The 24,791-nt window shown below is 39.4% G+C and overlaps 1 protein-coding gene across 4 annotated transcripts in view; it reads right to left on the reverse strand.

Annotated features, from left to right (window-relative positions):
* Window positions 1-24,791, reverse strand: part of LARS2 (leucyl-tRNA synthetase 2, mitochondrial) — a 515,565-nt gene that overhangs the window by 220,879 nt on the left and 269,895 nt on the right. For all 4 annotated transcript variants that reach the window (XR_008402566.1, XM_053714561.1, XM_053714560.1 and 1 more), the window contains 2 exons: window positions 22,456-22,615; window positions 21,485-21,589 (listed from right to left, as the gene is read on the reverse strand). Coding sequence is in view for 3 of the 4 variants with exons in the window: in XM_053714561.1 (XP_053570536.1) it covers window positions 21,485-21,589; window positions 22,456-22,615 (265 nt within the window). In the remaining variant the exon portion in view is untranslated. The remainder of the gene's footprint in view (window positions 1-21,484; window positions 21,590-22,455; window positions 22,616-24,791) is intronic.

Raw genomic sequence — 24,791 nt, forward strand, 5'->3', positions numbered from 1 at the left:
AAAATCTTTCTTTCATGATTCAGATAGAGAATTTAAATTTTAAACAACATTACAATTTACTTCCATTATTTATTTTGCTTCATTTTTTAAATATCCTTAGTTGAAGAAAAAGCAATGCACATGGTGAGCCAATCACCCGATGCTTCTATGTGCAGCAACCAATCAGCAGCTAGTGAGCATATCTAGATATGCTTTTCATCAAAGAATATCAAGAGAATAAAACAAATTAGATAATATAAGTAAATTAAAAAGATGTTTAAAATTGCATTCTCTTTCTAAATCACAAAAGAAAAAATGTGGGTGGCATGTCCCTTTAAGAAGCTGAAAACACAGATTTATTGAGAGTGATCTTCACAATCTCTACATAAAATAAAAAAAATGCCTGAAACTTCTGAAATAATAACACAGAAAAACATAATTTATGTAAGAACTTACCTGATAAATTAATTTCTTTCATATTAGCAAGAGTCCATGAGCTAGTGACGTATGGGATATACATTCCTACCAGGAGGGGCAAAGTTTCCCAAACCTCAAAATGCCTATAAATACACCCCTCACCACACCCACAAATCAGTTTAACGCATAGCCAAGAAGTGGGGTGATAAGAAAAAAGTGCGAAAGCATAAAAAATAAGGAATTGGAATAATTGTGCTTTATACAAAAAAATCATAACCACCACAAAAAGGGTGGGCCTCATGGACTCTTGCTAATATGAAAGAAATGAATTTATCAGGTAAGTTCTTACATAAATTATGTTTTCTTTCATGTAATTAGCAAGAGTCCATGAGCTAGTGACGTATGGGATAATGACTACCCAAGATGTGGATCTTCCACGCAAGAGTCACTAGAGAGGGAGGGATAAAATAAAGACAGCCAATTCCGCTGAAAATAATCCACACCCAGAATAAAGTTTAAATCTTATAATGAAAAAAACTGAAATTATAAGCAGAAGAATCAAACTGAAACAGCTGCCTGAAGTACTTTTCTACCAAAAACTGCTTCAGAAGAAGAAAACACATCAAAATGGTAGAATTTAGTAAAAGTATGCAAAGAAGACCAAGTTGCTGCTTTGCAAATCTGATCAACCGAAGCTTCATTCCTAAACGCCCAGGAAGTAGAAACTGACCTAGTAGAATGAGCTGTAATCCTTTGAGGCGGAGTTCTACCCGACTCGACATAAGCATGATGAATGAAAGATTTCAACCAAGATGCCAAAGAAATGGCAGAGGCCTTCTGACCTTTCCTAGAACCGGAAAAGATAACAAATAGACTAGAAGTCTTTCGGAAATTCTTAGTAGCTTCAACATAATATTTCAAAGCTCTAACTACATCCAAAGAATGCAATGATCGCTCCTTAGAATTCTTAGGATTAGGACATAATGAAGGAACCACAATTTCTCTAATAATGTTGTTAGAATTCACAACCTTAGGTAAAAATTTAAAAGAAGTTCGCAACACCGCCTTATCCTGATGAAAAATCAGAAAAGGAGACTCACAAGAAAGAGCAGATAATTCAGAAACTCTTCTAGCAGAAGAGATGGCCAAAAGAAACAAAACTTTCCTAGAAAGTAATTTAATGTCCAATGAATGCATAGGTTCAAACGGAGGAGCTTGAAGAGCCCCCAGAACCAAATTCAAACTCCAAGGAGGAGAAATTGACTTAATGACAGGTTTTATACGAACCAAAGCTTGCACAAAACAATGAATATCAGGAAGATTAGCAATCTTTCTGTGAAAAAGAACAGAAAGAGCAGAGATTTGTCCTTTCAAGGAACTTGCAGACAAACCTTTATCCAAACCATCCTGAAGAAACTGTAAAATTCTCGGAATTCTAAAAGAATGCCAGGAAAAATGATGAGAAAGACACCAAGAAATGTAAGTCTTCCAGACTCTATAATATATCTTCCTGGATACAGATTTACGAGCCTGAAACATAGTATTAATCACAGAGTCACAGAAACCTCTTTGACTAAGAATCAAGCGTTCAATCTCAATACCTTTAGATTTAAGGATTTGAGATCCTGATGGAAAAAAGGACCTTGGAACAGAAGGTCTGGTCTTAACGGAAAAGTCCAAGGTTGGCAAGAGGCCATCCGGACAAGATCTGCATACCAAAACCTGTGAGGCCATGCTGGAGCCACCAGCAGAACAAACGAGCATTCCTTCAGAATCTTGGAGATTACTCTTGGAAGAAGAACTAGAGGCGGAAAGATATAGGCAGGATGATACTTCCAAGGAAGTGACAATGCATCCACTGCTTCCGCTTGAGGATCCCTGGATCTGGACAGATACCTGGGAAGTTTCTTGTTTAGATGAGAGGCCATCAGATCTATTTCTGGAAGTCCCCACATTTGAACAATCTGAAGAAATACCTCTGGGTGAAGAGACCATTCGCCCGGATGTAACGTTTGGCGACTGAGATAATCCGCTTCCCAATTGTCTATACCTGGGATATGAAGCGCAGAAACTAGACAGGAGCTGGATTCTGCCCATACCAGTATTCGAGATACTTCTTTCATAGCCAGAGGACTGTGAGTCCCTCCTTGATGATTGATGTATGCCACAGTTGTGACATTGTCTGTCTGAAAACAAATGAACGATTCTCTCTTTAGAAGAGGCCATGACTGAAGAGCTCTGAAAATTGCACGGAGTTCCAAAATATTGATTGGTAATCTCACCTCCTGAGATTCCCAAACCCCTTGTGCTGTCAGAGACTCCCAAACAGCTCCCCAACCTGTCAGACTTGCATCTGTTGAAATTACAGTCCAGGTCGGAAGAACAAAAGAAGCCCCCTGAACTAAACGATGGTGATCTGTCCACCACGTCAGAGAGTGTCGTACAATCGGTTTTAAAGATATTAATTGAGATATCTTTGTGTAATCCCTGCACCACTGGTTCAGCATACAGAGCTGAAGAGGTCGCATGTGAAAACGAGCGAAGGGGATCGCGTCCGATGCAGCAGTCATAAGACCTAGAATTTCCATGATAAAGGCTACCGAAGGGAATGATTGTGATTGAAGGTTTCGACAAGCTGAGATCAATTTTAGACGTCTCTTGTCTGTCAGAGACAGAGTCATGGACGCTGAATCTATCTGGAAACCTAAAAGGGTTACCCTTGTCTGAGGAATCAATGAACTTTTCGGTAAATTGATCCTCCAACCATGATCTTGAAGAAACAACACAATTCGATTTGTATGAGATTCTGCTAAATGTGAAGACTGAGCAAGTACCAAGATATCGTCCAAATAAGGAAATACCCTGTTCTCTGATTACAGACAGCAGGGCACCGAGAACCTTTGTAAAAATCCTTGGAGCTGTTGCTAGGCCAAACGGCAGAGCTACAAACTGGTAATGCTTCTCTAGGAAAGAGAATCTCAGAAACTGATAGTGATCTGGATGAATCGGAATATGCAGATATGCATCCTGTAAATCTATTGTGGACATATAATGCCCTTGCTGAACAAAAGGCAGGATAGTCCTTATAGTTACCATTTTGAATGTTGGTATCCTTACATAACGATTCAATATTTTTAGATCCAGAACTGGTCTGAAGGAATTCTCCTTTGGTACAATGAAGAGATTTGAATAAAACCCCAGCCCCTGTTCCAGAACTGGAACTGGCATAATTACTCCAGCCAACTCTAGATCTGAAACACATTTCAGAAATGCTTGAGCCTTCGCTGGATTTACTGGGACACGGGAAAGAAAAAATCTCTTTGCAGGAGGCCTTATCTTGAAGCCAATGCTGTACCCTTCTGAAACAATGTTTTGAATCCAAAGATTGTGAATTGAATTGATCCAAATTTCTTTGAAAAATCGTAATCTGCCCCCTACCAGCTGGGCTGGAATGAGGGCCGCACCTTCATGTGGACTTGGGAGCTGGCTTTGGTTTTCTAAAAGGCTTGGATTTATTCCAGACTGGAGATGGTTTCCAAACTGATACCACTCCTGTGGGTGAAGGATCAGGCTTTTGTTCCTTATTGTGACGAAAGGAACGAAAACGATTATTAGACCTAAATTTACCTTTAGATTTTTTATCCTGTGGTAAAAAAGTTCCTTTCCCTCCAGTAACAGTTGAGATAATAGAATCCAACTGAGAACCAAATAATTTATTACCCTGGAAAGAAAGGGAAAGCAAAGTTGACTTAGAAGACATATCAGCATTCCAAGTTTTAAGCCATAAAGCTCTTCTAGCTAAAATAGCTAGAGACATATACCTGACATCAACTCTAATGATATCAAAGATGGCATCACAAATAAAGTTATTAGCATGTTGAAGATTAACAATGCTATGAGAATTATGATCTGTTACTTGTTGCGCTAAAGCTTCTAACCAAAAAGTTGAAGCTGCAGCAACATCCGCTAAAGATATAGCAGGTCTAAGAAGATTACCTGAACATAAGTAAGCTTTTCTTAGAAAGGATTCAATCTTCCTATCTAAAGGATCCTTAAAGGAAGTACTATCTGCCGTAGGAATAGTAGTACGTTTAGCCAGAGTAGAGACAGCCCCATCAACTTTAGGGATTTTGTCCCAAAATTCTAATCTGTCAGATGGCACAGGATATAATTGCTTAAAACGTTTAGAAGGAGTAAATGAATTACCCAAATTATTCCATTCCCTGGAGATTACTTCAGAAATAGCATCAGGGACAGGAAAAACTTCTGGAATAACTACAGGAGATTTAAAAACCTTATTTAAACGTTTAGATTTAGTATCAAGAGGACCAGAATCCTCTATTTCTAAAGCAATTAAGACTTCTTTAAGTAAAGAACGAATAAATTCCATTTTGAATAAATATGAAGATTTATCAGCATCAACCTCTGAGACAGAATCCTCTGAACCAGAGGAATCATTATTAGAATCAGAATGATGATGTTCATTTAAAAGACCTTTTACGTTTACTAGAAGGAGGAATAACAGACATAGCCTTCTTAATGGATTTAGAAACAAAATCTCTTATGTTAACAGGAACACTCTGAGTATTAGATGTTGACGGAACAGCAACAGGTAATGTAAAGGAAATATTATCTGCATTAACAAGTTTGTCATGACATTCATTACAAACAACAGCTGGAGGAACAGATACCACAAGTTTACAGCAGATACACTTAAAGGGACATTATACACTCATTTTTTCTTTGCATAAATGTTTTGTAGATAATCTATTTATATAGCCCATAAAGTTTTTTTTTTAAATTAATGTATAGTTTTGCTTATTTTTAAATAACATTGCTCTGATTTTCAGACTCCTAACCAAGCCCCAAAGTTTTATGTGAATACGCTCGACTACCTACTCCAGCTTGCTCCTGTTTGTGTAAAGGGTCTTTTCATATGCAAAAGAAGGGGGAGGGGGGGAGTGTCTTATTTGCCACTTGCAGTGGGCTTTCCAGCTACCTTTTCAACAGAGCCAAACTGACAGCTTCTAAGTAAGTTTTTAAACAGTTTTATACTGGATTTTTATTTCAGTATCTGTGCATATTATTCTTTATAGTAGTGTCTATTACATGCAGTTATATGAAAATGAGTGTATACTGTCCCTTTAACTTTGGTAGATCCAGCACCAGGCAGCGTTTTTCCAGAAGTATCTTCTGACTCAGTGTCAATCTGGGACATCTTGCAATATGTAATAGAAAAAAACAACATATAAAGCAAAATTGATCAAATTCCTTAAATGACAGTTTCAGGAATGGGAAAAAATGCCAGTGAACAAGCTTCTAGCAACCAGAAGCAATAAATAATGAGACTTAAATAATGTGGAGACAATAGTGACGCCCATATTTTTTAGCGCCAAAAAAGACGCCCACATTATTTGGCGCCTAAATGCTTTTGGCGCCAAAAATGACGCCACATCTGGAACGCCGACACTTTTGGCGCAAAAAAACGTAAAAAATGACGCAACTTCCGGCGACACGTATGACGCCGGAAACAGAAAAAAAAATTTGCGACAAAAAAGTCCGCGCCAAGAATGACGCAATAAAATGAAGCATTTTCAGCCCCCGCGAGCCTAACAGCCCACAGGGAAAAAAGTCAAATTTTAAGGTAAGAAAAAAAAAAAATTGATTTATTCATATGCATTATTCCAAATATGAAACTGACTGTCTGAAATAAGGAACGTTGAACATCCTGAGTCAAGGCAAATAAATGTTTGAATACATATATTTAGAACTTTATATAAAAGTGCCCAACCATAGCTTAGAGTGTCACAGAAAATAAGACTTACTTACCCCAGGACACTCATCTACATGTAGTAGAAAGCCAAACCAGTACTGAAACGAGAATCAGTAGAGGTAATGGTATATATAAGAGTATATCGTCGATCTGAAAAGGGAGGTAAGAGATGAATCTCTACGACCGATAACAGAGAACCTATGAAATAGACCCCGTAGAAGGAGATCATTGAATTCAAATAGGCAATACTCTCCTCACATCCCTCTGACATTCACTGCACGCTGAGAGGAAAACCGGGCTCCAACCTGCTGCGGAGCGCATATCAACGTAGAATCTAGCACAAACTTACTTCACCACCTCCATAGGAGGCAAAGTTTGTAAAACTGATTTGTGGGTGTGGTGAGGGGTGTATTTATAGGCATTTTGAGGTTTGGGAAACTTTGCCCCTCCTGGTAGGAATGTATATCCCGTACGTCACTAGCTCATGGACTCTTGCTAATTACATGAAAGAAATACAGGTTTTTCAAATGTAGAACCAAAACTGATACAAAAGGAATAAATCTACAAAAATGGAGGGAATGCAAACACGATCACCTCATTAGAGGAGTCAAAAACACAATTTATGCTTACCTGATAAATTTATTTCTCTTGTGGTGTATCCAGTCCACGGATCATCCATTACTTGTGGGATATTCTCATTCCCAACAGGAAGTTGCAAGAGGACACCCACAGCAGAGCTGTAATATAGCTCCTCCCCTAACTGTCATAGCCAGTCATTCGACCGAAAACAAGCCGAGAAAGGAGGAACCATAGGGTGCAGTGGTTACTGTAGTTTAAATTTAAAAATTACCTGCCTTAAAATGACAGGGCGGGCCGTGGACTGGATACACCACAAGAGAAATAAATTTATCAGGTAAGCATAAATTGTGTTTTCTCTTGTAAGGTGTATCCAGTCCACGGATCATCCATTACTTGTGGGATACCAATACCAAAGCTAAAGTACACGGATGAAGGGAGGGACAAGGCAGGAACTTAAATGGAAGGAACCACTGCCCTTAAAACCTTTCTCCCAAATATAGCCTCCGAAGAAGCAAAAGTATCAAATTTGTAAAATTTTGAAAAAATATGAAGCGAAGACCAAGTCGTCGCCTTGCAAATCTGATCAAAAGAAGCCTCATTTTTAAAGGCCCAAGTGGAAGCCACAGCTCTAGTGGAATGAGCTGTAATCCTTTCAGGAGGCTGCTGTCCAGCAGTCTCATAGGCTAAGCGGATTAAGCTTCTTAGTCAAAAAGAAAAAGAGGTTGCCGAAGCCTTTTGACCTCTCCTCTGTCCAGAGTAGACAACAAACAAAGCAGATGTTTGACGAAAATCTTCAGTAGCTTGTAAGTAAAACTTTAAAGCACGGACCACGTCCAGATTGTGTAACACAAGGATGGAACAACAATCTCTTGATTGATATTCTTGTTAGATACCACCTTAGGTAAGAACCCAGGTTTGGTACGCAGGACTACCTTATCCGTATGAAAAATCACATAAGGAGAATCACATTGTAAGGCAGATAGCTCAGAGACTCTACGAGCCGAGGAAATAGCTACCAAAAAAAGAACTTTCCAAGATAAAAGCTTGATATCTATGGAATGAAGAGGTTCAAACGGAACTCCTTGAAGAACCTTAAGAACCAAGTTTAAGCTCCATGGTGGAGCAACAGGTTTAAACACAGGCTTGATTCTAACTAAAGCCTGACAAAATGCCTGAACGTCTGGAACATCTGCCAGACACTTAACTAGCTGACAATCCTTTTTCCAAACCTTCTTGGAAAAAAGATAATATCCTAGCAATCCTGACCTTACTCCATGAGTAACCCTTGGATTCACACCAATAAAGATATCTACGCCATACCTTATGGTAAATTTTCCTGGTTACAGGCTTTCGTGCCTGTCTTAAGGTATCAATAACTGACTCGGAGAAGCCACGCTTTGATAAAATCAAGCGCTCAATCTCCAGGCAGTCAGCCTCAGAGAAATTAGATTTGGATGGTTGAAAGGACCCTGAAGTAGAAGGTCCTGTTTCAGAGGCAGAGACCAATGTGGAAAGGATCACATGTCCACTAGATCTGCATACCAGGTCCTGCATGGCCACGCAGGTGCTATCAGAATCACCGATGCTCTCTCCTGCTTGATCTTGGCAATCAGTTGAGGGAGCAGAGGAAACGGTGGAAACACATAAGCCAGGTTGAAAGACCAGGGCGCTGCTAGAGCATCTATCAGTGTCGACTTGGGATCCCTGGACCTGGATCCGTAACACGGAAGCTTGGCGTTCTGGCGAGACGCCATGAGATCCAGTTCTGGTTTGCCCCAACGATGAATCAGTTGTGCAAATACCTCCGGATGGAGTTCCCACTCTCCCGGATGAAAAGTCTGACAACTTAGAAAATCCGCCTCCCAGTGCTCTACACCTGGGATATAGATAGCTGATAGGTGGCAAGAGTGAATCTCTGCCCAGCGAATTATTTTTGAAACTTCTAACATCTCTAGGGAACTTCTCGTTCCCCCTTGATGGTTGATGTAAGCTACAGTCGTGATGTTGTCAGACTGAAATCTGATGTACCTCAGAGTTGCTAACTGAGGCCAAGCCTGAAGAGCCTTGAATATCGCTCTTAGTTCCAGAATATTTAATGGAAGGAGAGACTCCTCCTGAGTCCACGATCCCTGAGCCTTCAGGGAGTTCCAGACTGCACCCCAACCTAGAAGGCTGGCATCTGTCATAACAATTGTCCAATCTGGCCTGCGAAAGGTCATACCTTTGGACAGATGGACCCGAGATAGCCACCAGAGAAGAGAATCCCTGGTCTCTTGGTCCAGATTCAGTTGAGGGGACAAATCTGTGTAATCCCCGTTCCACTGACTGAGCATGCATAGTTGCAGCAGTCTGAGATGTAAGCGTGCAAACGGCACTATATCCATTGCCGCTACCATTAAGTCGATTACTTCCATACACTGAACCACCAAAGGGCGCGGAATGGAATGAAGAACCCGGCAGGAATTTAGAAGCTTTGATAACCTGGACTCCGTCAGGTGAATTTTCATTTCTACAGAATCTATCAGAGTCCCTAGAAAGGAAACTCTTGTGAGTGGGGATAGAGAACTCTTTTCCTCGTTCACTTTCCACCCATGCGACCACAGAAATGCCAGTACTACGTCCGTATGAGACTTGGCAATTTGGAAGTTTGACGCCTGTATCAGGATGTCGTCTAAATAAGGGGCTACTGCTATGCCCCGCGGCCTTAAGACCGCCATAAGCGACCCTAGAACCTTTGTAAAGATTCTTGGGGCTATAGATAATCCCAAGGGAAGAGCTACAACTGGTAATGCCTGTCTTGAAAGGCAAACCTGAGAATGATGATCTTTGTGTATCGGAATGTGAAGATAAGCATCCTTTAGATCCACTGTAGTCATATATTGACCCTCCTGGATCAGTGGTAGGATGGTACGAATAGTTTCCATCTTGAACGACGGAACTTTGAGGAATTTGTTTAAGATCTTTAGATCCAAAATTGGTCTGAAGGTTCCCTCTTTTTTGGGAACCACAAACAGATTTGAGTAAAAACCCTGTCCCTGTTCCTCCTTTGGAACTGGATGAATCACTCCCATAACTAGGAGGTCTCGTACACAGTGTAAGAATGCCTCTCTCTTTATCTGGTGTGCAGATAATTGTGAAAGGTGAAATATCCCTTTTGGGGGGGAAGCTTTGAAGTCCAGAAGATATCCCTGGGATATAATTTCCAACGCCCAGGGATCCTGAACATCTCTTGCCCACGCCTGGGCAAAGAGTGAAAGTCTGCCCCCTACTAGATCCGTTCCCGGATAGGGGGCCGTTCCTTCATGCTGTCTTAGAGGCAGCAGCAGGCTTTTTCACCTGCTTACCTTTTTTCCAGGTCAGGTTTGGTCTCCAGACCGTCTTGGATTGAGCAAAAGTTCCCTCTTGTTTATTATTAGAGGAAGTTGATGCCGCACCTGCCTTGAAGTTTTGAAAGGCACGAAAATTAGACTGTTTGGCCCTAGATTTGGACCTGTCCTGAGGAAGGGCATGACCTTTTCCTCCAGTGATATCAGCAATAATCTCCTTCAACCAGGCCCGAATAGGGTCTGCCCCTTGAAGGGAATGCTAAGTAGCTTAGATTTTGAAGTCACGTCAGCTGACCATGATCTAAGCCATAGCGCTCTGCGCGCCTGTATAGCAAAACCAGAATTCTTAGCCGTTAGTTTAGTCAAATGAACAATGGCATCAGAATAAAAGAATTGGCTAGCTTAAGTGCCAAGTATGTCATCCAATGGAGTCGCTACCTGTAAAGCCTCTTCCAGAGACTCAAACCAGTACGCCGCAGCAGCAGTGACAGGGGCAATGCATGAAAGGGGCTGTAGGATAAAACCTTGTTGAATAAATATTTTCTTAAGGTAACCTCTAATTTTTTATCCATTGGATCTAAAAATAAAAGCACAACGGTCCTCGACAGGGATAGTAGTACGCTTTACTAGAGTAGAAACTGCTCCCTCCACCTTAGGGACTGTCTGCCATAAGTCCCGTGTGGTGGCGTCTATTGGAAACATTTGGAAACGGTACTGTGCCTTTAAGAGAAACAAATTTTGTCAGAATTTGAAAAACAGTGAAAAAATGCAGTAAATCAAACGAACTTTTTACAGTATGTATAATAGGCTACCAGAGCATTGCACCCACTTGCAAATGGATGATTAACCCCTTAGTTCAAAAAACGGATCAAAAAAACGAAATAGACGTTTTTTAACAGTCACAACCAACTGCCACAGCAAGCTGTGGCCCTACCTTCCCCAATAAACGACTTTGGAAAGCCTTTGGGTCCTTTAGAGATGTCCTATAACATTCAGAGGGCCTTTGAGGGAAGCTGGATGTCACAGTTTGTAATTTTAACTGCACCAACTGTAACTTTTATACTACAACAGTGGAAATTGTTTCTAGTCAAAATTTAAGCCAGCCATGTTTTATATTGCAAATATCATAAGGGTATTACCCCTGGGAGTAAGCATGATACCAGTCGCTATTAAATCACTGTATTCAGGCTTAACTTACATTAATCCGGTAATCAGCAGCATTTTCTAGTGTTTTCCATCTCTAGAAAAAATTATAACTGCACATACCTGATAGCAGAATAAACTTCACGCCATTCTCTCGCTGAAGTTACCTCATCTGTGTAATCCCCTCAGACATATGTGAGAACATCAATGGATCTTAGTTACAACCTGCTAAGATCATAGAAACCTCAGGCAGATTCTTCTTCTATTTACTGCTTGAGAAAAAATAGCACAACTCCGGTACTATTTAAAAATAACAAACTTTTGATTGAAGAAAATAAACTAGCTATATTTAACCACTCTCTCCTACAACGTCCTTGCTTGTTGAGAGTTTCAAGAGAATGACTGGATATGACAGTTAGGGGAGGAGCTATATTACAGCTCTGCTGTGGGTGTCCTCTTGCAACTTCCTGTTGGGAATGAGAATATCCCACAAGTAATGGATGATCCGTGGACTGGATACACCTTACAAGAGAAATTAAACTTTCATAATTCAAATGGAGCTTGCAAATTTAAACAAATTTCCTTTTTACATCAATTATAACATTTGCTTAGTTCTCGAGTTATCCTTTGTAGTAGAGTAAATCTAGGTAGGCTCAGGAGCAGTAATGCACTACTTTGAGCTAGCAGAAACACTTTGGGTGAGCCAATGACAAGATGTATAAATGTGCATACACCAATCACCAGCTAGCTCCCTGTAATGCACTGTTCCTAGAGCATACACACTGTCCTTTTAAGGTTATAATTTGTGAGGTATATGGATGGACTTTATGCCATCCAGTAATTATTCATATGATATGACAGTAGAACAGGCAGAAACCGACTACTAATAAAAGCCGAGCAGTTTAGCAGGTAACATTATTCTTTATATAAATGCATAGCTGTTTAGATCTTAGATTCTCAAGCTGGTTTTTTTTCTAACTATGCTATTCATTAGAAGCAATTTACATGAAAAATTCCATTCAAATGCAGATTACATTGCTAATGCCAATTTAGAAAAAAATCCACCATCTGCTTTGCATATCTTTTAAAACCAACATAAACTACAATAAATGTGCAATATAAATGCAAGTTTTTTTAAACTCAAATAATCCTATCACTTTTTAGACGTGAAATACAAAGCTTTGTGTTTAACTAGTCCAATGGACATAAGCTTACTAATAAATAAGAAAACTTCACCAATTTCATTGGTTCATAACCTTAAAAACAAAAATTGCTTTTAAATAAATATCTTTTGCATAAAAAATGTGGGATCTTGTTTTAGGTTGAGGAGGCAAGTCCTTGGCCCCCATGTACAAAAATGCGAGCAGACAAGCTTGTCAAATCGAGAAGTTATCAGCTCGCCCAGGGCCGTCTTTAACACAGGGCAAAAGGGCCAGTCTCTGTTGAGGGGCCCAAGAGTCCTAAAAAAAAAAATCATTTTTTTTTTATGGTTCATACTAGACTGCTGATGTGACATGGGGAACACACACATTCAGTCATAATACTGTCACAGTCAAAAGTACTCTGCTTATATATTTTTTTAAAAAAAAAACTGTGCCAGACCGTGCCGGTGTCATGTGACATGCCAAGCTATTGCCATGTGCTGTTTTAGATGTGCACTGTGCAGCACTGAATGCAAAGCCCTAACTCGGCATCCAGCCATTCCCACTGCATCAGAAAAGGTCCTACTGGGGTTACCACTGTTACCAGGTGACTGCTCTGGTGGTGGGGATTGTTTCTGGGTAGGGCTGACTGCAGGCGCATGCAGCAGAAAGCTGGAGTGGCAGGCACGTGAAGAATTGAGCATCTGTGCAGCTGCATACACTGCTCTCTTCAGTCTTGAGGCTGTGTGACACATCTCACACTGTATCCATGCAGCCTTGAACAGACAGCATCCAGTCTGCTGGTCCCCTTAGCCCTGCTCTTCCTGCTGTGGCCCTAAGATCAACTAACTGAAGATTGTTAGGGGAACAGTGTAGAAAGGTGTCAGTGGGAAGAATAAGTGAGTGCACACACGCCCCTCCACATGCAGCATTGTCTAGTGCAGGGTGAGAGTGAACTTGTTCCTAGCAAAGAAGTGATATGTGCTGCTGTGGCTGATGTATAGTGTCATGCTGATACTTCACACATTAATGTAAGGTTTATTTTTATAGTTTTGTTTTCTCTCTGTCTCAGATTTTACAGCTTCCCATAGCAGTTCTGCTGTTTCAGTCAGTAAACTTATATTTGTCTGCACCTCCATGCTTCCTCCTCAGTCTTTAACTTGGTTTGCTCCTGTTGGCTGCCCTAAATCTCTTTAACCAGCTAACCTCACACCAGAATCACATTCAAAAGAATATTAAATGAATCCACAGTGGAGGAATTTATATATTTATTTACTTATTAATACTGCTTAGGTCCAGTTTCACATATTGAAATTTATATATATTCTTTTAAATGATTAGCTAAGCAGTGGATGATCCACTGCTGGGCTAAACATTTTGAAAACAATTATAAAATAAATTGATTTAGTTGTTTTTTGGGATGTTGGGGTGGAGAGCGAAATTGCATGGGGTGGGGGGGCCCAAGAAATTTTTTGCCCAGGGTCCAGTTAATATTAAAGATGGCCCTGAGCTCGCCTTCACTACATATGGGCAGCAGACCAACAGGATTAGCTCACTGGCTAATAAAGACAAGGCGCTCCATGTACTAAGCAGCGTAAACTGCTCAGGAGCCCTTGAGGCAGGTTAGCACATGTGACCCTGCTTCCCGCAATGTAAGAAGAAGCAGTCATTGGACTGCTGCTTCTTACACTCTACACCACCTCTGAGGTAGTGAAGAGAAATCACGGAGCGCTAGCTCGCTCCGCGTTAATGACAGTCCCTTCTCTCATGCGATTGGTCGTGCAAGAGAAGGGGCGGGCCTTACATGCTCATTTGATACATATGGGCAGCGGATCCTGTTCGTCTGCTGCACATATGTATCAAAGGCTTGTTCACTTGCCTTTTGGTACATGAGGGCCAAGGACTTGCCTCCTCAAACAAACACAAATCTGTTTAATATCCATAGGAAGATCTGTTTTAAAATTAAAAAACTAAAATAGATTTTAAAATAACTTTTTTTATATAAATAACACAGAAAAAAGGAGTCCCTTTAAATAAAGATTACTTAAAGGGACAGTATACACCAATTTTCATATAACTGCATGTAATAGACACTACTATAAAGAATAATATGCACAGATACTGATATAAAAATCCAGTATAAAACCTTTTAAGAAAAACTTACTTAGAAGCTCCCAGTTTAGCTCTATTGAAAAGGTTAGCTGGAACACCCACTTAAAGAGCTTGTATACCAAAAAAAGAAGATACTCCTCCCTCCCCCTGCATATGAAAAGACTCTTTACACAAACAGGAGTAAGTTGAAGTAGGTACAGTATCCTACAAAAGTGAGTACAGCCCTCACATTTTTGTAAATATTTTATTATATCTTTTCATGTGACAACACTGAAGAAATGACACTTTGCTGCAATGTACAGTAGTGAGTGTTCAGTCTGTATAAATTTGCTGTTCCCTCAAAATAACTCAACACACAGCCATTAATGTCTAAACTGTTGGCAACAAAAGTGAGCACAGCCCTAAGTGGATATGTCCAAATTGGGCCCATAGTGTCAATATTTTGTGTGGCCACCATTATTTTCCAGCACTGCCTTAACCCTCTTGGGCATGGAATTCACCAGAGCTTCACAGGTTGCCACTGATGTCCTCTTCCACTCCTCCATGACGACATCACAGAGCTGGTGGATGTTAGAGAACTTGCGCTCCCCCACATTCCGTTTGAGGATGTCCCACAGATGCTCAATAGGGTTTAGGTCTTGAGACATGCTTGGCCAGTCCATCACCTTTACCATCAGCTTCTTTAGCAATATAGTGGTCATCTTGGAGGTGTGTTCAGGGTCGTTATCATGTTGGAATAAGGCCCTGCGTCCCAGTCTCCGAAGCAAGGGGATCATGCTCTGCTTCAGTATGTCACAGTACATGTAGGCATTCATGGTTCCCTCAATGAACTGTAGTTCCCAGTGCCGACAGTACTCATGCAGGCCCAGACCATGACACTCCACCACCATGCTCGACTGTAGGCAAGACACACTTGTCTTTGTACTCCTTACCTGGTTGCCGCCACAAACGCTTGACACCATCTGAACCAAAAAAGTTTATCTTGGTCTCATCGGACCACAGGACATGGTTCCAGTAATCCATGTCCTTAGTCTGCTTGTCTTCAGCAAACTGTTTGCAGACTTTCTTGTGCATCATCTTTAGAAGAGGCTTCCTTCTGGGACTACAGCCATGAAGATCAATTGAATGCAGGGTGCGGTGTATGGTCTGAGCACTGACAGGCTGACCCCCCACCCCTTCAACCTCTGCATCAATGCTGGCAGCACTCACACGTCTATTTCCCAAATACAACCTATGGATATGATGCTGAGCACGTGCACCCAACTTCTTTGGTCGAACATGCGAGACCTGTTATGAGTGGAACCTGTCCTGTGAAACCGCTGTATGGTCTTGCCCACCGTGTTGCAGCTCAGTTTCAGGGTCTTGCCAATCTTCTTATAGCCTAGCCCATCTTTATGTAGAGCAACAATTCTTTTCAGATCCTCAGAGAGTTTACAGGTGTGTATCTAGATTAACAAAAATTGTTAATTCAAGCTAGTCAATCTGAGAGAAACTGAATAAATTCAAATAATCTCAATTTAATCCACATACAAAATAATCTCAATTTAATCCACATACATAAAAGTCATTATAAAACCAGTGCTAAAAAGTAAATAAATGTATATAAGAAAACGATAAAACAAATCAATTGATAAGATCGGAAATAAAGATCCATTTATGGACCTTGGGATTGGATAATTACCCCAAATTTGATGTAAATACCAATGATGTCAATACAAAAGAAGATATTACATTTTGGAGGATAGGTATATCAAGTGATATCTCACTAAGCAATATACAAATACAAACTATCTCACAGAGACCTATGTCTCACTTGAAAAAGTACAAGTTAAAAATTTGAAAAAAAAAATAAAAAAAAAAATGGATCTAATACTGGTATGATCAAAAATGTGACAATAAAAAGTGATATCAAATTTATATTGATAAAAATATGATCAAAAATATATGCGGTTATAAAACATATATAGTGAAACAACAAAAGAAAAAATATATGTAAGACAAATGGTGTAAACCAATAATACAATCACAATCTTATTTGTGACAATTTCAATTTCAGTGACAAGTGTATCTTTAGTGTAAATACAAACCAAATAAATCTGACCATAGATATCTGACACCAGATGGTCCTAAAATAATCATTAGTTACCAAATTAAATAAACAAAATAAATAAAATGAACAGTGTTAGTGGTGAATCCGGTTAAGATCCAATATCATCAAAGTCCCAAAAGTCCAAATAACAAAAGTCCAAATAAGTCCCAAATTATAATTCGATCCGATGAGTAAAAACAATTCTTATGAATGTATAATGTTCTATCCTGTATCCTAGTCCATTGTATAGACAAAGACCTAAAAAAAGAAGAAGAAAAAATGCACTAAACAAAAAGGCCTATGGGATATGGTCTATTGGTAAATAGGCTTACCCAAGTGCCGTGGTCCTAGGAGTATAATGAGCCTCACAAATCTTACTTCAATGTCGTCTACGCGTTTCAGCCCTAAGATAGGGCCTTTTTCAAGACATATTGAGGCTCTACAATTACTAACCTTATATACTGGAAGCTGTGGGAGTTACTAGCGTGAAAGGCGCCAAACAAGGTCCGATGCGGTCGGATTTCCCGCTGCCACCTAATGCGCTTCCGTTTCTTTAACCGGATGTCAATGTATCCGGTACTTCCGGTTTCGTCACTTCCGGTCTTACGCAACCATTTTAGTTATGGGCATATTAAGACGAGCGGCCGGTTCCGATCAAACCATACAGGGAATTTATTATTTATTCCAAGATCCTTTATTGTCTATTAACGGATATCAGTTTGGGCATTTTAAAGTGGATCATTTTAATCCAAATCATAAATGGACCAAATATCAACAGGTATACGGATTGGAATAATGGTATAATTAGACCCATTTCTCAATTGGGCTAGTGTGAGATTTTTCTATATAATACTATTAGTAGTTTGGGAATACTACTAATAGTATTATATAGAAAAATCTCACACTAGCCCAATTGAGAAATGGGTCTAATTATACCATTATTCCAATCCGTATACTTGTTAACTTATATTGTTAATAGATATCTAATTTGTATTTCTGTTAACAAGCCCTGTTGATATTTGGTCCATTTATCATTTGGATTAAAATGATCCACTTTAAAATGCACAAACTGATATCCGTTAATACACAATAAAGGATCTTGGAATAAATAATAAATTCCCTGTATGGTTTGATCGGAACCGGCCGCTTGTCTTAATATACCCATAACTAAAATGGTTCCGTAAGACCGGAAGTGACGAAACCGGAAGTACCGGATACATTGACATTCGGTTAAAGAAATGGAAGCTCATTAGGTGGCAGCGGGAAATCAGACCGCATCGGACCTTGTTTGGCGCCTTTCACGCTAGTAACTCCCACAGCTTCCAGTATATAAGGTTAATAATTTTAGAGCCTCAATATGTCATGAAAAAGGCCCTATCTTAGGGCTGAAACGCATAGACGACATTGAAGTAAAATTTGTGAGGCTCATTATACTCCTAGGACCACGGCACATGGGTAAGCCTATTTACCAATAGACCATATCCCATAGGCCTTTTTGTTTAGAGCATTTTTTCTTCTTCTTCTTTTTTTAGGTCTTTGTCTATACAATGGACTAGGATACAGGATAGAACATTATACATTCATAAGAATTGTTTTTACTCATCGGATCGAATTGTAATTTGGGACTTATTTGGACTTTTGTTATTTGGACTTTTGGGACTTTGATGATATTGGATCTTAACCGGATTCACCACTAACACTGTACCATTTTATTTATTTTGTTTATTTAATTTGGTAACTAATTATTATTTTAGGACCATCTGGTGTCAGATATCTATAGTCAGATTTATTTGGTTTGTATTTACACTAAAGATACACTTGTCACTGAAATTGAAATTGTCACAAATAGGATTGTGATTGTATTATTGGTTTACACCATTTGTCTTACATATATTTTTTCTTTTGTTGTTTCACTATATATGTTTTATAACCGCATATATTTTTGATCATATTTTTATTAATATAAATTTGACATCACTTTTTATTGTCACATTTTTGATCATGCCGGTATTTGATCCATTTTTTTTTTCCTATTTTTAACTTGTACTTTTTCAAGTGAGACATATGTCTCTGTGAGATAGTTTTTATTTGTATATTTCTTAGTGAGATATCACTTGATATACCCATCCTCCAAAATTTAATATCTTCTTTTGTATTGACATCATTGGTATTTACATCAAATTTGGGGTAATTATCCAATCCCAAGGTCCATAATTGGATCTTTATTGCCGATCTTATCAATTGATTTGTTTTATCGTTCTCTTATATACATTTTTTTTACTTTTTAGAACTGGTTTTATAATGACTTTTTATGTATGTGGATTAAATTGAGATTATTTTGTATGTGGATTAAATTGAGATTATTTGAATTTATTCAGTTTCTCTCAGGTTGACTATCTTGAATTAACAATTTTTGTTAATCTAGATACACACCTGTAAACTCAGTAGTGTTGAATTAAATATTAACCTGTTGTATACCTTAGCCTTTTGGCGCTCCTATATACCTATTATACTGTACTTTATTCGAGGACCTTATTAGGGGGTCTATTTATAGCGTAGCAGGCATACATATCTAGGCGCTAATTGCTTATCCCCAGTAGTCATCTTTGCCATTAGGTGCCATGTTGAACTTCCAGTGACCAGTATGAGAGAGTGTGAGAGCGGTAACAGCAAATTTAACACACCTGCTCCCCATTCACACCTGAAACCTTGTAACACTAACAAGTTACATGACACCGGGGAGGGAAAATGGATAATTGGGCCCAATGTGAACATTTCCACTTAGGGGTGTACTCACTTTTGTTGCCAATGGTTTAGACATTAATCGCTGTGTGTTGAGTTATTTTGAGGGGACAGCAAATTTACACTGTTATACAGGCTGTACACTCACTAATTTACATTGTAGCAAAGTGTCATTTATTCAGTGTTGTCACATGAAAAGATATAATAAAATATTTACAAAAATGTAAGGGATGTACTCACTTTTGTGGGATACTGTATACATCATTATACTTCTAAAACTTTGGGCTTGGTTAGGAGTCGGAAAATCAGTGCAATATTATTTAAAAAATAAGCATAACTATATATTTATTTATTTAAAAAAAATCTGTATACGCTATATAAATGGATCATCTACAAAACATTTATGCAAAGAAAAATCTAGTGTATAATGTCACTTTAATGCTTTCTAACAACATTAACCCCTTCGCTACCGTTCAGAGAAGAACTTGCCTAAAATTACGAAGAATTTTTAGCATTTTTGCCATCACTCCATTTACACAGAAATAAAGCCTTGTTTTTTTGTTTTTTTAATTTATCTGTCAAACCTTTATATTTTCTCTTAAGTAGACAACCCAAGGTATTAATCTCGGCCCATTTTGGCATATTTCATGCCACCATTTCCCCGCCAAATGCTATCATATAAAAAAATTGTTAACTTTTTCACAAACTTTGATTTTATCACTGAAATTACTTACATACCGCTTGTGCAACCATGGCACAAATGATTGTAAAAGCTTATTTGGTATCACCTTTGTTCAGAAATAGCATTACCATTACTTTTTGGTAATTAGAATGCTGCTAATTGCAGCTGCGCACCACACTTCTATTATTCCCGACAGTGAAGGGGTTAATCAGGTAGCTAGTAAGGTTCATTTTAAATTTAGTGTAAAGATTACCCTCCCACCTGAAATTTCCCACCCCCTGATCCCTCCCAAACAGATCTCTTTCCTCCCTCACCCGTCACCACCATCTAAGGTACTGGCAGACAGTTTGTCAGTATGTAGATTTTGTAAAAATTATTTTTATCTAATTTTTATTTATTTTTTTCTGCACTCCTCAACTCTCCCACCATCCTGATCCCCCCAAATAGCTCTTTATCCCTCCCCCTCCCACTACTTGCGGCCATCTTAAAGGGACATTAAACACAAAATAAATGATACAAGGAATGATGCATTCAAAGAAAAGATTAGTCTGAGAATAACATGTCGATGTATTTTTAAAAGGCTAATTAGCTGTTTTGATATTGACAAAATACGTGTAAAGTTTTAGTGTCTATAAAAGTTCTGCACTTCCATTTCTATCAGGAACTCAAAAGCTCACAATTTCAGAATGGAATTACAGGAAAAGGGCACAAAAGAAATAATGAAAGTATATTGCAGAGCTTTTTTCTATATATATGATTTATCATTTTATATTACAATCTCAAAGTGTTTAATGTCCCTTTAAGAACTGGCAGCTTTCTGCCAGTACCTATAAAATAAATATATATTATTTATTTAATTTTCTGTAGTGTAGTGGTCCCACCACCTCCACCCTCTGGCGATCATAAGTTAGGGACCCCCCACCCCACCTTTTTTTCTGTAGTGTAGCTCCCCATCACTCCCTCTCCCTTTATTTTTATTGTTCTGCAGCGTAGGGCCATCCCACTCCCTCCCCCCTCCAATGCTGGACTACCCACCTGCCTTCCGGATTCCCTTCCACACCTACCGCCGGCACCAACAGATAATCATTACAGATAGTGACACACACAGTGTCACCGTTTGTAATGATCTGGCATCTGCCTTCATATGGAACTGCAGCACTGATCATGCTCCGGTTCTATATGAAGATAGATTCCATGAGCTTAGAAACTCCAGCTTCCTGCAGCTCCGATAAATATATAGTTGTGTAATACGAAAAGCAAAGTACCGCATTACTTACATATATGTCACATTGGGTTAAGGGATTAATAGGGTTGCCATCTCAGCCATGTTTTCCTGGACAGGTATGAGTTACACATGCTGCAGGGTGTGCAGGGAGGAACATGAATTGAGCTGTTAAGGGTCACTATTCGTGTGCTGTCCAGGAAAATGTGGCTGAGGAAGAAACCCTAAACATTAATAATTCTGTTTTATACATGCATCACTCAAATTTAAGGGCTCACCAATTTTAGTGTCCAAGTATCCCTCAAACTCAGATTTTTCTGAGATGACAACAGGAATTTCTTGTTTTGTGAACAGATTATAAGCTGATACGGATGTCAGAGAGTCTGAAAGAGAAAACATATAAATACACATGTACATATAAAATCATTACAATATTGGGTCCATAGTCAGAACGGTACACTTGGTTGACTGATACTTTTCAGAAGTATTAAAAAAAATCTATAAATGGACACATAAGTGGGATCTAAAAATGAATGTCACACACGGTGTTCCCTCTAAGGCCAGTTTTGTGAGTGGCCCAGCAGTGAAACAGCTAATAAGGGAACCACACCTTGCAGTCTGCATTGTGTAGTGTTTGCTAATTGCTCTAATTAACTATTTCACTGCAGGGTCGCTCACAAAACTATAGGGAAAAAAGGGATAATTTGTCACAAAGTATAGAAATAGGTATTTAGGATATATAAATACAGATAAGGAGTACAGTATTTCTACCTGCTCCAAATGGTAAACAGCTACATGCCCACTAGTTATCATTCATATGTTATAACAAGAATATAACAAAAAACAGAAATTCTCTCATGGTTGTGGGTATAACGAAAATGGCAGTAGATATATGGGATTACCATCCAGCAGTGTACATATGTACAATTTTATAGTACACTGTCTTTTTAAGGTGTTTACTAATAACCTCAATGCTAGAAGAGGCATTAACCTACACAAGCAGATCAATCATAAAGGACCATTATGGACCAAGTGGTTATATTCCATAACACACCTGTATTTACTTACAAAATGTCTTGTGATGTGGCAGCACCTCTAAAAATGATCTGTATGTATATGGCATGAAGGTTCTCAAAGTGATAAATATTAACATATAATCAAGTGATTATCTTAACTATATTTCTTTGCTTAACATAAACAGTAACACTAATGCATACATAAAGAAGGTTGTATGATACATCACTCTTACCTCTTCCAGCTGTTAACGATTCTTGCAAAGCTTCTTTTAACTTACTACTCCCATGCAATAGTCGGTGGTTTGGTAAAATAGCTATGTGTGATGCCCCATAAATAGCATCTGGGTTAAATGCATAAGCAGAGATCTTCTCTCCTGATTCCACACCATTAACCTGAAAATAAAGCCACATTTATAATAGAACAATTGAGAGATGTATTATTTATCCCTTATCTATATATACATGACTGAAAATATTGTCAGAGAAGATCTACATATCATAGCACATTCTCTTTTTCAACGGCATGCTATTGTTGACTATGAAAAGTTCCTGAAGACATATGCATGCTGTGTATTTGTCACAGCCATCTAGAGCTAACACAGGATATAAGCACTGGAGTGTGCATTTAAAGGGATGTATAAAGCCCTTGAGGCAGCAGAGCCTTCGGAACTTTCACAAGTAGAACATAACAAGTCTTAAAGGGATAGTTAAGTCCAAATTAAGTTTCCATGATTCAGATAGGGCATGTATTTTTAAACAACTTTCTAATTTTCTTGAATCATCAATTTTGCTTTGTTCTTTTGGTATTCTTAGTTGAAAGCTAAATCTTTGTAGGCTCGTGTGCTAATTTCTAAGCCTTTGAAGGCCGCCTCTTATCTGAATGCATTTGACCGTTTTTCACAGCTAGAAGGCATTAGTTCATGTGTTTCATATAAATAACATCGTGCTCATGGAAGTCTCCCTAAGTGTGATGCGGGAATCCAGACGTGGACCCGTTGCTCAGTGTGCCTAGAGGGATATGGCTGCACCTCACTGACGAGGCCCACAATAGGCTGAAACGTACGTCTGGGGTTTTGCCGTTTCTCTCGTTCAAAGAGGTATTGCCTGGTATTTCGGGGCTGGACTGCACTGTTAAGTCAGGAGCAGACTGATATGCTACAGGAAAGTTCTTCTCTGTGAAACGCACACATTGAGCAAAAAGAGGCTGCTTCTAGGGTGGTAACTAGCCATAGAACAAGCTATTATGTTATTGTTTGTTCCCAGGTTGAGCGCTTCTCTCTTTTTATTTATGCAAATTATGACACTTAGGGAAGTCTCCCTAAGTGTGATGCAGGAATCCAGACGTGGACCTATTGCTCAGTGTGCCTAGAGGGATATGGCTGCACCTCACTGACGAGGCCCACAATAGGCTGAAACGTACGTCTGGGGTTTTGCCGTTTCTCTCGTTCAGAGAGGTATTGCCTGGTATTTTGGGGCTGGACTGTACTGTGAAGTCAGGATCACACTGATATGCTACAGGAAAGTTCTCCTCTGTGAAAGGCACACATTGAGCAAAAAGAGGCTGCTTCTAGGGTGGTAACTAGCCATAGAACAAGCTATTATGCTATTGTTTGTTCCCAGGTTGAGCGCTTCTCTCTTTTTATTTATGCAAATTATGACACTTAGGGAAGTCTCCCTAAGTGTGATGCGGGAATCCAGACGTGGACCCGTTGCTCAATGTGCCTAGAGGGATATGGCTGCACCTCACTGACGAGGCCCACAATAGGCTGAAACGTACGTCTGGGGTTTTGCCGTTTCTCTCGTTCAGAGAGGTATTGCCTGGTATTTCGGGGCTGGACTGCACTGTTAAGTTAGGAGCAGACTGATATGCTACAGGAAAGTTCTTCTCTGTGAAAGGCACACCTTGAGCAAAAAGAGACTGCTTCTAGGGTGGTAACTAGCCATAGAACAAGCTATTATGTTATTGTTTGTTCCCAGGTTGAGCGCTTCTCTCTTTTTATTTATGCAAATTATGACACTTAGGGAAGTCTCCCTAAGTGTGATGCGGGAATCCAGACGTGGACCTGTTGCTCAGTGTGCCTAGAGGGATATGGCTGCACCTCACTGACGAGGCCCACAATAGGCTAAAACGTACGTCTGAGGTTTTGCCGTTTCTCTCGTTCAGTGAGGTATTGCCTGGTATTTCGGGGCTGGACTGCACTGTTAAGTCAGGAGCAGACTGATATGCTACAGGAAAGTTCTTCTCTGTGAAACGCACACATTGAGCAAAAAGAGGCTGCTTCTAGGGTGGTAACTAGCCATAGAACAAGCTATTATGTTATTGTTTGTTCCCAGGTTGAGCGCTTCTCTCTTTTTATTTATGCAAATTATGACACTTAGGGAAGTCTCCCTAAGTGTGATGCAGGAATCCAGACGTGGACCTATTGCTCAGTGTGCCTAGAGGGATATGGCTGCACCTCACTGACGAGGCCCACAATAGGCTGAAACGTACGTCTGGGGTTTTGCCGTTTCTCTCGTTCAGAGAGGTATTGCCTGGTATTTTGGGGCTGGACTGTACTGTGAAGTCAGG

Source organism: Bombina bombina, chromosome 5, assembly GCF_027579735.1.
Source record: "Bombina bombina isolate aBomBom1 chromosome 5, aBomBom1.pri, whole genome shotgun sequence".
In the NCBI taxonomy this organism is placed as follows: Eukaryota; Metazoa; Chordata; class Amphibia; order Anura; family Bombinatoridae; genus Bombina; species Bombina bombina.